Source organism: Otolemur garnettii, unplaced genomic scaffold (genome assembly GCF_000181295.1).
Source record: "Otolemur garnettii isolate 467f Iridium unplaced genomic scaffold, OtoGar3 scaffold00031, whole genome shotgun sequence".
Lineage (NCBI taxonomy): Eukaryota > Metazoa > Chordata > Mammalia > Primates > Galagidae > Otolemur > Otolemur garnettii.
Genome location: NW_003852426.1, coordinates 1633506 through 1649524, shown reverse-complemented (window position 1 = coordinate 1649524; position 16019 = coordinate 1633506). Strand labels below are relative to the sequence as shown.

The 16019-nt window shown below is 43.6% G+C and overlaps 1 protein-coding gene and 1 pseudogene across 3 annotated transcripts; both read left to right on the top strand.

Moving 5' to 3' along the window:
- Nucleotides 1–212: 212 nt before the first annotated feature.
- LOC100954387 (class I histocompatibility antigen, Gogo-OKO alpha chain-like) lies at nucleotides 213–2758 on the top strand. 3 transcript variants are annotated; one of them, XM_023512791.1, is made up of 6 exons: nucleotides 213–282; nucleotides 385–654; nucleotides 859–1134; nucleotides 1703–1981; nucleotides 2099–2215; nucleotides 2680–2758. In XM_023512791.1, the coding sequence occupies exons 1-6, from the start codon at nucleotides 213–215 to the stop codon at nucleotides 2736–2738; spliced, it is 1071 nt and encodes a 356-aa protein (XP_023368559.1). In that variant the 3' UTR covers nucleotides 2739–2758. The 3 variants fall into 3 exon arrangements, with proteins under 3 accessions (XP_023368559.1, XP_023368558.1, XP_023368560.1); XM_023512790.1 differs by having other exon boundaries at nucleotides 2099–2233; XM_023512792.1 differs by lacking the exon at nucleotides 2680–2758 and adding an exon at nucleotides 2575–2624.
- A 5148-nt stretch (nucleotides 2759–7906) lies between these two features.
- Nucleotides 7907–15761, top strand: LOC100954080 (annotated as a pseudogene).
- The last annotated feature ends 258 nt before the right edge of the window (nucleotides 15762–16019 follow it).

Genomic DNA, 16019 nt, shown 5'->3' with positions numbered 1-16019 from the left:
AGCTCAGCGCTGGGAATTCCCCTTCTCAGCAAAGGTTCACTTCTCAGTCTCCCAATCCGTGTCAGGTAGATCCTTCCTGGATACTCTTGACGCGGCTCCAATTCTCACTCTCATGGGGTGTCTGTTTCCAGAAAAGCTAATTAGCATCGCCGCGGTTCCCGGTTAAGTCTTCACTGACATACCCGGACTCAGCGTCTCCTCAGACTCAGAGGATGGAAGTCACAGCCCTTCCAACCCTCCTCCAGCTGCTCTCGGCCCTGACCCTGACCCAGACGTGGGCGGGTGACTGCGGCATCGGGAGGGAAACGGCCTCTGTCAGGAGGGCGAGGGGACCGCGCTGCGGGGACGCAGGTCCGGGAAGCCGTTTCAGTCCCTCGCCCCCAGGCTCCCACTCCATGAGGTATCTCTTCACCACCGTGTCCCGGCCCGGCCGCGGGGAGCCCCGCTTCATCGCCGTCGGCTACGTGGATGACACGCAGTTCGTGCGGTTCGACAGAGACGACAAGAATCCGAGGGTGGAGCCGCGGGCGCCCTGGGTGGAGTGGGAGGGGCCGGAGTATTTGGACTATCTGACAGAGGGCGCCAACCGCCGCGCACAGATTGACCGAGCTAACCTGCAGACACTGCTCGGCTATTACAACCAGAGCCAGGACGGTGAGAGACGCAGGGCTTGACCTCTCCCCCTACACGGACAATCCCGCATGGCTTGAGTTTCCGGGTCTGCGAGTCACCCTGAGGCTGCGGGACCCCCCTGAGACTTTCAACGCGGTTTTGTTTTCAGTTTAGAACAAAATCCGCTCGGGTTGGTCGGGGCGGGGCGGGGCCGGTGGGCGCGGCTGACCGCGGGGGCGGGGCCAGGGTCTCACACCATCCTGTTGATGTTCGGCTGCGACGTGGGGCCGGACGGGCGTCTCCTCCGCGGGTACTTGCAGTCCGCCTACGACGGCACAGACTACATCGCCCTGAACCAGGACCTGCGCTCCTGGACTGCTGCGGACACTGCGGCTCAGATAACCCAGCGCAAGTGGGAGGCGGCGGACGTGGCAGAGCAGATCCGGGCCTCCCTGGGAGCCGAGTGCGTGGAGCCGCTAGGCAGACACCTAGAGAAGGGAAAGGACACGCAGCAGAGTGCGGGTAGGCGGGGTGCGGGGCGCTTCCCACATCTTCTGTAGATCTCCCCTCTCCCGGTCCTCAAGGAGGTGAGGAAAATGGGACCAAGGTTAGAATATCGCCCTCCCTCTGGTCCAAAGCAGGAAAATTCCCCAAGTGTCCAGATCTCATATCAGAGTGACTCTGATGGCCTTTCCTTCCCTTGGGGACAGTTAGGGATGAAGTCTCCCAGGGAGCAGAGGAACAGACAGTCCCTGCAATACTGACCAGCAGTTACCTCTGACCTTGCAGTAGTCTTAGTCATGACCTTTTCTCTGAGGACTTGTTCTGGGCCCTGTTCAGTGTGTTGGGAGGTCTGATTCCAGCCCTTTTGGGTCACCCAGCCTCCACTCAGGTCAGGACCAGAAGTTCCTGTTCTCTTCAGAGACTGGACCTTTCAAGGAATAGGACCTCTGGGTCCAGGCTGGCATCTGGGTTTTGCACTCCCTTCCCCACCCCAGTTGTCCTGTCCTTTCTTAGGATGTCACATGAGTGCTGCTGGAGCATCTATGAGGGATACAAAATGCCTGAATTTTCTTAATCTTCCCCTCAGATCCCCCAAAGACTCGTGTGACCCACCACCCCACCTCTGACCATGAGGCCACCCTGAGGTGCTGGGCCCTGAGCTTCTACCCTGCGGAGATCACACTGACCTGGCAGCGGGATGGGGAGGACCAGATCCAGGACATAGAGTTTATAGAAACCAGGCCTTCAGGGGACAACAGAACTTTCCAGAAGTGGGTGGCTGTGGTGGTGCTTCCTGGAGAGGAGCAGAGATATACGTGCCATGTGCAGCATGAGGGGCTGCAGGAGCCCCTCACCCTGAGATGGGGTAAGAAGGGGAGCGAGGGCATCACATTTCTTCTCAAGAGGGGCCTTTCTGGAGCCCTTTAGAAGGCTCAGGGCTGAGGCCTGGGGTCAGGCCCCTCACCTTCCTGTCCTTTCCCAGAGCCATCTTCCCAGCCCAGCATGCCCATGGTGAGCATTGTTGCTGGCCTGCTTCTCCTTGGAGCTTTGCTCACTGGAGCTGTGGTCGCTGCTGTGATGTGGAGGAAGAAGAGCTCAGGTACAGAAGCAGTGAGAGGTGAGGTCTGCATTTTCTTGTTTCACTGGAGTTTCAACTCCAAGTAGCAGAGTGCCCCCACCCCACTGCTGGGAAGTGCCATCCACATATACCTGCTTACCCAGCCTGGCACCCTGTGTGCCAACACTTACTCTTTTATATAGCACATCTGACAGTGAAGAACAGAGTTTTAATGTAATGATTGCGCTGTAATGATTGCTTGATCCCCCAGAAGGGGTAAAGGAGGAAGGACCTTACTCAGGATAGACCTCCATGTTGTCCTGTCCATTCTGCCCTCCAGGAGGGCAGTTGATCAACTCTTTCCTTCTCCTGTGATTCTTGATTCTGCCCTGGCTCTTTAGGCATAGTTCTGGAAACTTCTCTGGGATCCAAGAGCAGAGGGTTCCTCTAGGACCACATGGTCCTGCCTGCTTCCTGGCCTCTCAAAGGACATTTTCTTCCCACAGGTGGAAATGGAGGGAGGTACACTCAGGCTGCAAGTAAGTATGGGGTTGGTGATCTGTGAGGCCTTTGGGATAGTGTAGACAGGAGCCCATGGCGGAGCTCATAGCCACTAATTCCTTCTTTAGCCACATTTTCTGTGGACTCTGACCAGGTCCGGTTTTGGTAAACCAGGCAGTGACACCAGTCTGGGATCCAATGGGTCTCTTACAGCTAGCTTGAGACCCAGAGGATGTGATGTAAGGGTGAGACCCAGAGGGTGTGATGTAAGGGTGAGGTGAGGCAAAGGGGACACAGCTGGGCTGTGAGGTTTTTTGATGAGACATTCTGCATATGTGGTGGGCTATTCAGAGTGTCACCACTTACCAGAACTGACCTCAATTTTTTTCTTATTTTTTTCTATAGCCTGAGAAAGCTGCCTGTGGCTACGTGTTCATGTTTCCCCTTATGACTTTAAGAGGCTCTGACTTCTCTTTCTGTAAATGCTTCTGGATGACTCTACATCCCTGCTTGCCTATTGTGAAGAGGTGGAGCGTCGTCCACCCTACCCCCATGTCCACAGTGACCCCTTCTCTCACACTGACCTGTGTGCTTTCCTGATTATCTTTCCTGTTGCAGAGAGGTGAGAGTGGGACATCTCCATCTCTGTCTTAACTTCATGGTGCACTAACTAACCTGCTTCCTTACTCAGAATAAGAATTTGAATCTAGGCTTGGTGCCTGTGGCTCAAGTGGCTAAGGTGCCAGCCACATACACCTAAGGTGGTGGGTTCGAATCCAGCCCGGGCCTGCCAAAAAACAATGACGGCTGCAACCAAAAAAAAAAAAAGAAAGAAAAAAATAGCCAGGCATTGTGGCGGGCGCCTGTGGTCCCAGCTACTTGGGAGGTAGAGAGAGGCCAGAGGGGAAATAAAAGGAAGATCTGAGAACCTTCCGGAATCTGTGTGTTTGCTGTGCTGAGTCTGCTGCAGGTGGGAATAGGAAAAGGCTGTGAGGAGCCAGAGTTGGATGGAGCCTGTGCCCAGTCAGTGCTCAGTCTGTCACAGGATTTTTGTGGTCACTATTTGACAGGGTCATCCTCACTGTTCCATTGTCCATGTCCTTTCAGTAGAACCTTGTCCCAGCAGGACCTAGGATCTCAGAGACTGACACATGGCCCAGGGCAGCCCCTGCAAACAGGATAGAATTTTCACACCTGTGCAGGTATTGCCCTCCTTCTAGGGCTCTTTCCTAGATAGCATTTTCCATATTTTCCCCAACCTTTTTATTATTTTAGTTTTAATTTTTATGAATACAGAATAGTTGTTTATATTTATGGGGTACTTGTTTTATTTTGATACAAGCATACAATGTGTAATGATCAAATCTGAGTATTAGGGTATCCATCACCTCAAACATTTATCTTTTTGTAGGGAACATTCTAAATTAGATTTAGACTAAATCTTCTCAATATTTTGAAATATACAATAAACTATCGTGTTAAAAATTTGTTTTGTGACAGGGTCTCACTTTGTTGCATGGGCTTGAATGCAATGGCATCATCATAGCTCACTGCAACCTCAAACTCGTGGGCTCAAACATTTCTCCTGCCTCAGCCCCAACACCATCCCCAGCTAACTTTTTAAAAAATTGTTTGTAGAGATAGGGCCTCACTATTGCACAGGGTGGGCTTGAACTCATGGCGTCAAGCGATCCTTCCACAGGCATGAACCACCGCATCCAGCCTATTGTTAACTGTAGTCACTTTCTTGAGCTACTAACACTGGGTCTCATTTCTTGCATCTAACTGTTTTTGTACCCATTTACCAAGTCCTCTTCAGTTCCCCCTCCACACTACCCTTCCCAGCCTCTAGTAACTACCATCCTATTTGCTACCTCCATGAGATTAATTTTTTTTTTTTTTTTTTTTTGCTCTCCCTTCCTGGAGAGAACACACACAACATTTGTCTTTCTGTGCCTGACTTTTTGCATTTAATACAACCTCCTCCAGTTCTATCCACGATGCTGCCCCAACCTTTTTAAAGGAATCTGGAATTAAAGGAATCTTAAAGGATTCTGGAATCAGCAGAGAGGAAGGAGCCCATCACTTCTCATTTTAGGCATATTTTCTCTTCTCCCTGCTATCCCGCCCCTTCCCTGTTCTTGGTTCTAGCAATCTTAGCACAGGCTCCATTCCAAACTCATGGATTTTCTAAATCAGGCTCTAAGTTAGATTTATTTGCAAAATAAATTAAACAAAACTTGTTTGAAAAATTGGACCCATAGTTAAGGATTGTTATTTCTGAGGAGAGAAATATCACTGTGTGCTGTAGTATGCAGGAGGGTCAGGGCGAGTGAGGGCACCCAACAGCACTGGGGAGAAAAGCATAGGCAGCAATGATTTCAGCATGAGATATTTGTCTGCCAGATACAGCACAGACTGTTTCTGTATCTAAGAAACATCATTGAAGTATAAAATAGAAAAATTGCAAGTTTTGTGGAGCACATGTTGAAGAGACAGACGATATTCTATGAGCAGAGAAAATAAGCAACATTTTTATGTTAGAAGATGGGAAGGGTTACCAGGAACATTACAGGTTCTGTGGGGACAGGGATGGTGGTTAATTGTGCTGAGTGGGACTTGTCACAAAGGTAATCTTTGAGGAAAGATTTGAAGGACGTGATGAATTATCTATGAGGATGTCTGGGAAAGTTCTTTCCATGCAGGGGGAATAATCTTCAGCCCAAATGCACTGGAGCAGGAAGGTTTCTGTGTTCTGGGAAGAGCAGGAGGCCAGGAGGGCTAGACAGAGTCACCAAGATGAGGTCAGAGATGGGGCTAGAGCAGGTAGACCTAGAGGGGGTGGAAAGGGTGTGACCTTTACAGTGATCAAGATGGGGAGTTAGAGGGCAGATTTTGGGGGTTTTGTTTTTGTTTTTTGGGGTTTTTTGAGACAGAGTCTCACTTTGTTGCCCTTGGTAGAGTGCCGTGGCATCACAGCTTATAGCAACCTCAAATTGTTGTGCAGAAATGATTCTCTTCCTTCAGCCTCACATGTAGCTGGGACTACAGGTGCCTACCACAAGGCGTGTGGCTATTTTTAGAGATAGGGTCTTGCTCTTGCTCAGGCTGGTCTCAACCTCCTGAGCTCAAGCAATCCACCCGCCTGGGCTTCCCAAAGTTCTAGGATTATAGGCGTGAGCCGCCTCGCCCCTCCTAGAGGGCAGTTTTGAGCAAAATAGGGACATTGTATGAATTCTCTTTTAACAGAGTCTCTGGATGTCAGGGACCAGCACCAGACTACACCATGGGTTCTTTCCCAGTGCTTTGTGGTGACAAAAGAATGAAAGAAATAGCTTTAAAGAATGAAAGAAAGATAGATTTAAAAAGAGTTAAGGGGAGGGGGTCCAGTGCCACCAACAGTGAGGAAAAGCGAAGGACTCCTGTTCTGGGTTAACTCAGTATTTATTACATACATTGTATTCAATCAACAAATGAATAGTCATGGGAGAAGGTAAAAAACACTTTTGTTTACCACTTTAACCCATCTGCTCTTTAACCACTTTAGCTAAGTTATTCTTCACTTATATTCTACTCTTGCGTTAAACTAAAGAATTAGGATGCAGTTAATGAAACAGAACAGAGCTTAGAAGCAGGATGTTTAAGCAGACCACAATCAGACTACACACACAAACTCTACGAGAGGTCGTTAGGCCTCTCAGAACCCTGTCAGCAGACAGGCTAACTGCAAGGCTATACAGAGAACTGGAAAGCAAGAAGCATGTTCCTCTTATCTCCCCCAGATGTTTTTTCTCTCTTAATGAGATTCCTTGCTTTCACTGTTCCCAGCATATCCTGGACCTGCTCATTATCTTTCCCAATCCCCTTCACATCATGGACTCTCACTGATAGGCACATCCTGCCTCCTCAGGGTCCCCTCTCAGTAGTAACCTTTATCCAGAGTCCCACTGGGGAAAAGATGAAGCCATGGCAAGACAGGTCTTTGTCTTAAAACTGCCAGGCCTCTGTGCTTATTCAACACACTTCTGGTGTTCTCCACCCTGCTTTTGTGTCCTGTGTACGTGCCTTCCTCAACATTCACCTCTTTGGTCTCTATTTCCTTTTTATAATCTATAATTAAGTTTTAATCAAATTTTCTAAACTACTATTTTAAAAAAACATAAAGTAATCAACCATGCAAGCACATCAGAACTATCTCTTCCTTCTAGACACCCCCAGTTCCTCCCATACTGGCTGCTGTGTTGAGGGCAGAGGTGGCTGAGAAGGCAGTGGATGGTCCCAGTTTATTAGATCATCTGGGAGAAGGAAGGTGCTCAGACAAGAGAACATGCCTGAGAAGGCAGGATTGCTGGAGAGTGGACAGCTGCTCACCAGATTGCAATTGGGATATCACTCTGGAGTGGGAGGGAAATGTGGCCTCTGTCATGAAGGATGGTTCAAGAAAAGGCAGAGAGACCTTCCTAGTGGTCAGTAGTTCTCACAGTTAGGGGCTGAAACAATTCAGATGAGGACAAAGCCCTCACATTCCTAATCAGCTGACTTATTCTCATTCAATGTAAAAAGGTCTAAGAACGTTTATGAAATGTTTAGGAGAGAGGAGCTTTCCCTCTTGTCTCTTAGTGACAGGATTATTTGTGACTCATGCTTCAATTGCAGTGTATTATAAAAGAAATCCAAACTACTGCAGTTACAGACTTGGGAAACTATCTAGTATGAGGTTAAGGAACACACCACGAACTAACACTGAAGATAAACTAACCACATTTGTAAATTAGCACCTATTGGGACAAAAGGCCAACAAATGAGACTCCTGCAAGAAAATCTACATCATGTAGTAACAAGTGTCCTTGAAAACTGGACATTCCAACCATCTAAGTTTCTTCTTAGATGCACTCTGTTTCTTCTTCCAACCATCTATGAACTAATTTACAGTAGGTCATCTTAAACCATAACTTAAAATAGTCTGGAGATGTTGGCTTTGATCATCTGTGAGAACTAAGGAATTGACAGATTTTGGGTTAGTTCAAATACTGGATGAGCTGTGGATCTCATAAGAATGAAAATGAAGGAATGAAGACAGACATGTAAACTGGATTACCTAGTGCTAAATGACTGTGTACATTTATTTATTTTTTGTTATTCCTGAGTCATAATAGAGTCTTAATGAGAAGAGAATTTTGGCATGGTCTCTGCAGGGGGAGCCTTTGTCCAGCCAGAAACAAGCAGGGGATTATGGTCATCATTATAAATGAGGTAAAGAGCTGCTCCCCCTATGGCCAGTGTCCTGATGGTCCTTTCAGTACTGCATTCTTCCCAGGGGTTGGCAAGGCCAGGTGACTGATGTGAATCATTGTAGCCTTTATGGGAAACTCTTAAGGAAGCATTTCTCAACCTGTGGGTTGTGACCCCTTTGTAACAATGAAAATATATCCTGCATATCAGATATTTATATTATGATTCATAACAGTAGCAAAATTATAGTTATGAAGTAGCAATGGAAATAATTTTATGGTTGGGGGTCACCACAACATGAGGAACTGTATTAAAGGGTCACAGCATTAGGAAGGTTGAGAACCACTGTCTTAAGGGGTTGGGGGTTGAGGGATATTGAATTCCACCCTCTACCCTTTACCTTACTGTGAGTGCTAAACAAGTGTCAGAGACCCTGCTGGGCACTTTCTATACCTATGACAGGTGACCTGCACAGCACCCCTTCAAGATAGCTCTTTTCATTTCACATTTTTTGCATATAGATGTCCAGTTGTTCTAGCACCAATTATTCAAAAGATTATCCTTTCTGTATTGTATTGTCTTTGTCTGTCACATGTCAGTTGACTCTATTTATGTGGGTGCATTTCTGGGCTCTCTGTTCTGTTCTGTTGTTCTATTTGTCTCTTCTTTGACCAATGTCACACTGTCTTGATTACTACTTTTAACTTTATAGTAACTGTCGAAGTCCTTTATTGCCAGTCCTCTTGATACAGTGTGGGTGGTGCCCTGGCTTGGGCAGCGCCAGGCAGTGGGGAAGATCTGCCACTCCTTCTGCGTTGCTATCCCTGGCCACAGGACAGGAAGGGGAGGTCTGGAGACCCAACTGTAGTTTGGAGAGGTGCTCCAAAGAGTGCGGGTCCCTGGGAAGTTGAGGGAGACCATGGTGCCAACCCTAGTACCACCCTTGGACTTAGAGAACACTCCTCTGGCTGCGATACTCCCCTGTGAGCATTTCACAGGCCGGAGGGTGACACAGGGTTCCCCTATTCAGGGATGTACAGAGATCCCCTATTTCCTAGGCCTGTCAATTTCATGTAAGTTTCCTAGGCCTGGGCAACTTCATGAGGGGAAGCTCAGCCCCTAGTGGAAGGAACTGAATCCATTCATTACTAAGTCTTGGCCAAATGTAACTCCAAATGTAACTCACTATGTGACTATATATTCCCCTGAAGGAAGAACCTAGGCAGAGATTTTCTGACTTTAGTCTTTCTCTCTGCCAGAAGCTTTGGTGCTTTTTCTGTATTCTGATCTGTATAATAAATCCCATCTTACTATTGATCTAAGGTCTGTGGTTTTATTCTTCAAATCCCTGAGACCAAGGACCTACTGAGGAAAGAAATTCTGGTAACACTCTGACTTTGTTCTCATTGTATATTATTATGCATAACCCATTTCTATTACTTCATTGTGTAAACACTGGAGTCAGTTTGTAAATATCCAGATAATTCCTCTTTGGGATTTTTATTGGAACCCTGTTGAATTTATAGATTAATTTGGTAAGAACCAACATCTTCCAACTATTGAGTCTTTGCACCAATAAACATGGAACATTTCTTCATTGGTTTAGACCTTTGCTTTCTTTCATCAGCACTTTGCAGTTTCCTTACATATATCCTACGCATATTTCATTAGATTTATATTTAATATTCAGTTTGGGTGATGCCAACATAAATGGCACAGTGTTTTTAATTTCAAATTCCAATTATCCGGCTCGGCGCCTATAGCTCAACCGGCTAAGGCGCCAGCCACGTACACCTAAGGTGGTGGGTTCGAATCCCCAGCCCGGACCCGCCAAACAACAATGATGGCTGCAACCAAAAAATAGCCAGGCGTTGTGGCGGGCGCCTGTGGTCCCAGCTACTTGGGAGGCAGAGGCAGGAGACTCGCTTGAGCCCAGGAGTTGGAGGTTGCTGTGAGCTGTAATGCCACGGCACTCTGCCCAGGGGGACAGCTTGAGGCTCTGTCTCAAAAAAAAAAAAAAAAAATTCCAATTATCCATTGCTAACACAAGGAAAGCCATTGCCTTTGTATATTAAATTTGTGTCCTCTAACCGTATATAATTTCTTGTGTTTTTATTCATTCTGTCCTATTTCAACATAGTTTGTCATGTTATTTGTGAACAAAGACAGTTTTACTTTTTCCATCCAAATCTTCACACCTAAAGGCAGTCCTAAGAGGGAAATTTATAGTGTTGCAAGCCTTCCTCAAAAGAACAGCGAGGAAGTCAACAACTTAATGGGACATCTCAAACAACTGGAAAAGTAAGAGCATTCCAACCCCAAACCCAGCAGAAGAAAAGAAATAACCAAAATTAGTGTAGAATTAAATGAAATTGAAAACAAAAGAATTATACAACAGATCAACCAATCAAAAAGTTGGTTTTCTGAAAAGGTCAATAAAATTGATAAACCTTTGGCTAAACTAACCAGAAATAAAAGAGTAAAATCTCTAATTTCATCAATCAGAAATGATAAAGGCCAAATAACAACAGACTGCTCAGAAATTTAAAAAATCCTTAATGAATATTATAAGAAACTCTATTCTCAGAAATATGAAAATCTGAAAGGAATTGACAAATACTTGAAAGCCTGCCAGCTTGCTAGACTTAAACAGAAAGAAGTGGCAATCCTGAACAGACCTATATCAAGTACTGAAATAGAATCAACTATACAAAATCTCTAAAAAAAGAAGAGTCCGGGACCAGAGTTATTGAACATTTTTGCATAAATATTCATTAGATATATTGGTCTATAATTTTCTTTTCTTGTTGGGTCTTTTCCTGGTTTGGGTATCAGGGAGATATTTGCTTCATAGAATGTGAATGGGAAGTATTCCTTCTTTCTCGATGTTTTGGAAAAGGTTCAGTAATATAGGTACTAGTTCCTCTTTAAAGGTTTGATAGAATTCTGATGTGAAGCCATCTTATAGGCGAAATGCCTATATGCCTCTGGCCAAAAATGCCATTTGAGAGAGCAGTGAAAAGACTCTGTACAAGCATACTTGTGAGAAACTGAGGCAGAATCTCCTGTGGCCAGGTTAGTTGTGGGCCTAACATGACCAAGACTTTGGCTGGAATAGCATTTCCAGACTGTGCTAAGGAATTAAGGTTGAGTTTATAAGGCCAGTGAAAAAGCCCTTTGGAAAACTGGCCAGATACCCATCAGGAACCTTTCCTGATCTGTGGTAAGTGACCAAGGTCGCTTGCTGACTGGTCCGGCGATGGAGTAACCTTTCCTGATCTGTGGTGTGTGATGAAGGTTGCTTGCTGACAGGTCCAAGAATGGAAATGTGCTTGGGGACCTCAAGAGAAGAGGAATTTACCCAATGCATATAGGTATCTAATGGCACAGATGAAACCTGGGCTCATGAAAGGTTTTTGAGAAGTCCAGCCTGAGAATTCCTTGTAAAAGTCTCCAGCAAAAACACCCTGACTTCAGGCCTACATGGGAGCAGAGGTTTGTACACAAATTCCTGTATGCCCAAGAAGTTTCTTTATGCCTTGTTTAAAGATCTGAAGTAATAGCCTCCAAATGACAAGGCCAGCAAGGGCAGGTATTTAATCTACCTTGTTCCTCCATAGCCTCAGGCATCATCAGATAAGAACAAAGAAGTAATGGCTAACAACATGTTCTCCATTAAGTTATGCTAAACTGGATTTTGTTGATAGGATTATTGAGTGGATTATCAGAAGCTAATCACAAGGTAGGCACATGATGTTTAAATGGATCAGTGAGGTCATTGCTGCATTGTGCTCATGTACAAAATTCCCTATATAAACCACCTGCAAATAAAGAAGCTTGCCATTTTGCCTGAGTGAGCAGATGGTCACCTTTATTTAAAACACAATTTCAATAAGCATGCTTATTCTCCGACATGGCTTTTCTGCAAGACCTTTACGGCAACACCATCCTTTCATGATCAGAACACTTAAGAAAATAGGTATAGAAGGGACATTTGTTAAACTGATAGAGGCTATCTACAGCAAACCCACAGTCAATATCATGTTGAATGGAATAAAATTGAAAACATTTCCATTCAGATCAGGAACCAGACAAGGTTGCCCATTGTCTCCACTGCTTTTTAACATTGTAATGGAAGTCTTAGCCATTGCAATCAGGCAAGAGAAGGCAATTAAGGGAATCCATATAGGATCAGAGGATATCAAACTTTCACTCTTTGCAGATGATATGATTGTATATCTGGAAAACCCCAGAGATTTTACCACCAAACTCTTAGAAGTGATCAAGGAATACAGCAGCATCTCAGGCTACAATATCAATACTCAAAAATCAGTAGCATTCATATATACCAACAATAGTCAAGCTGAAAAACAGTCAAGGACTCGATTCCCTTTACAGTAGTGCCAAAGAAAATGAAATATCTGGGAGTGTACCTAACAAAGGACATGAAAGATCTCTATAAAGAGAACTATGAAACTCTGAGAAAAGAAATAACTGAAGATGTCAACAAATGGTAAAACATACCATGCTCATGGCTGGGAAGAATCAACATTGTTAAAATGTCTATACTACCCAAAGCAATCTATAGATTTAAAACAATCCCCATTAAAGCACCTTTGTCATACTTTAAAGATCTGGAAAAACTAGTACTTCATTTTATATGGAAACAAAAAAAACCTCAAATAGCCAAGACATTACTCAGAAATAAAAACAAATCAGGCAGAATCACGCTACCAGACTTCAGACTATACTATAAATCTATACTGATCAAAACAACATGGTATTAGCATAAAAATAGAGAGGTAGATGTATGGAACAGAATTGAGAACCAAGAGATGAATCCAGACACTTATCATTATTTGATCTTTGATAAGCCTATCAAAAATATAAATTGGGGAAAAGATTTCCTATTTAACAAACAGTGCTGGGTGAATTGGCTGGCGACTTGTAGAAGACTGAAACTGGACCCACATATTTCACCTCTAACAAAAATTGTCTCTCACTAGATAAAAGACTTAAACATAAGACATGAAACTATAAAGATTCTTGGAGAGAGTGCAGGGGAAACACTTGAAGAAATTGGCCTGGGAGAAAACTATGAGGAGGACCCCCCTGGCAATTGCAACAATACCAAAAATACATTACTGAGATCTGGTCAAACTAAAAAGCTTCTGCACTGCCAAGAACACAATAAGTAAAGCAAGTAGACTGCCCTCAGAATGGGAGAGGATATTTACAGGTTACATTTCGGACAAAGGTCTGATAACCAGAATCCACAGAGAACTCAAACTTATTAACAAGAAAAGAACAAGTGATCCCATTTCATTGTGAGTAAGAGACTTGAACAGAAGCTTCTTTGAAGAATATAGGTGCTTGGTCTACAGGTATATGAAAAAATGCTCATCATCTTTAATCATCAGAGAAATGCAAATCAAAATCTGTTGCGTGAGTGTGTGTTCTGGATAGAGTCGCAGAGTTAAAACTAGCAGTCAGAATGTCTTTTGAAGAGTAGGAGGCTACACTTGCTCAGGCAAGTAGTGACCTTAGTTTATTCTTTCCAAGGTTATATACTTTAACAATTCTCAATTCTGCACATACACACACTAATCATAAACCACCTGGCATCAGATGGTTTTCTAAGATAATATTACAAAAATACCATAAAACTTTTAACCTAATCAGGTGCAAAAAACAGATGTAACCTTTAACTTAGCTACACATTAACTTATCTTGACTTTCCACTCCCCAAGCCCCTTCAAGGAAATTCCAGATCTTAATGAGGCTCTGCCTTCAGAGCCTTCATTTCACACGACTAGCCTTCTAGTCATTTGGGAAGGTCTTTACAGGAATGTCCCTTCATATGGACTGGATAGAGTTTTTTCAAGCATAAATTAATGGCATTGAAGTTATTTTGAGGCTGCAAATATAGATGGTATTTGAGATACCATCTAATTCCAGTAAGAGTAGCCCACATAACAAAATCCCAAGACTACAGATGTTGGCGTGGACATGGAGAAAAGGGAACACTTCTGCACTGCTGGAGAATGCAAGCTAATACGTTCTTTTGGAAAGAAGTTTGGAGAACCCTCAGGGATCTAAAAACAGACCTGCCGTTGGATCCTGCAATTCCTCTACTAGGAGTATATCCAAAAGACCAAAAATCACTTTGCAATAAAGATATTTGTACCAGATTATTCATTGCAGCTCAGTTCATAATCGCCAAGTCATAGAAGAAGCCCAAGTGCCCATCGATCCATGAATGGATTAATAAATAGTGGTATATGTATACCATGTAGTACCATGCAGCTTTAAAAACAGATGAAGACTTTATATCTTTTATGTTTACATGGATGGAGCTGGAACATATTCTCCTAAGTAAAGTATCTCAAGAATGGAAGAAAAGGTATCCAATGTACTCAGTACTTCTATGAAACCAATTTATATTTATTCACACTTTCTTATGAAAGATAGATCGCAACTATAGCCCAGGATGAAGAGGAGAGGGGTGGGTTTGATAGAGGGAGGGTAAACAGTGGGACCACACCTATGGAGCATATTGCAAGGGTATAAGTCAAATTTATCAAGTATGGAACAAAAACGTCTTAACACAATAATCAAGTAAATGAGGCAAAAGCTATATTAATTAGTTTTATGTAAGCACTCCAAATTGTATTAAAAAAATCAAAACACTGTACCCCACATATGCATAAATGTATTCATGATCTATGTGTATATGACTTAATAAAAAAATAAAAGAAAGTGAAGTTGATGAGCAAGGCACTTCCATCTTGCAAAGGAGTTAGTGTGTTACTTCTATTTACCACACATACAACTGAATTAAACTTTTATAGAATTGGAAAAACAGAGTGTTGGTTAAAATAAATTAAATAGGAAAACATTATTTCATAAAACAACCAGTATTGAGGCAACATAGCAGGTGTGGAGAAGGCAGTGGCCTCCAGGAGTCACCTGAATGACAACTTGGGTCCTGACAACAGGGAGGAGGAAGCTGCCTCTGTGGCCAAAGAAGCAGCCAAGAAAAAAAGGCAGAAGAAGAGTAAAGGGGCTGCTGCAGGGCAACAAGAACCTGATAAAGAATCATGAGCCTCAGTGGATGAGGTAGCAAGACAACTGGAAAAATAAACATTGGAAAAGAAAGAAGGAGAAGATGGTGATGAAGACAGAGATGGAGCAACTGGAAAGAAGAAGGAGGAGAAGATTGAAAGTTCAAACAGATCCTCTGTCAGTTCCAATATGTGACCTGTATCCTAATGGTGTATTTCCCATAGGACAGGAGTGTGAATACCCACCCCCACAAGATGGACAAACAGTTGCTTGGAGTATACAAGGGAAGAAAAGAAAGCTGTAGATCAGGTCAGTGAAGAGATTTAGAATGATTTTTGAGAAGCTGCAGAAGCACATTGACAAGTTAGAAAATATGTTATGAGCTGAGCAAGCCTGGGATAACAATGATAGAAATCTGTGAAGAGTTGGAAAACTGTTCATGCAAATTAATAAAAGAGAATGGATTAAATACAGGCCTGGCATTTCCTACTGGGTGTTCTCTCAATAAATGTGCGGCCCGTTATACTCCTAAAGCTGGTGACACAACAGTATTACAGTATGACATCTGTAAGATAGATTTTGGAACACACATAAGTAGTAGGATTATTGACTGTGCTTTTACTGTCACTTTCAATCCCAAATATGATACAATATTAAAAGCTGTAAAGGATGCTACAAATACTGGAATAATGTGCGCTGGAATTGATGTTCATCTATGTGATGTTGGGGAGGCCATCCAAGAAGTTACAGAATCTATGAAGTTGAAATAGATGACAAGACCTATCAATAAACAATCCATAATCTAAATGGGCATTCAATTGGGCAATATAGACTACATTCTGGGAAAACAGTGCCCGTTGTGAAAGGACGAGAGGCAACAAGAATGGAGGAAGACGTGTATGCAGTTGAAACCTTTGTTAGTACAGGAAAAGGTGTTGTTCATGATGACATCGAATGTTCATGTGACATGAAAAATTTTGATGTTGGATACGTGCTGATAAGGCTTCCAAGAACAGAACACTTGTTAAATGTCATCAATGAAAACTCT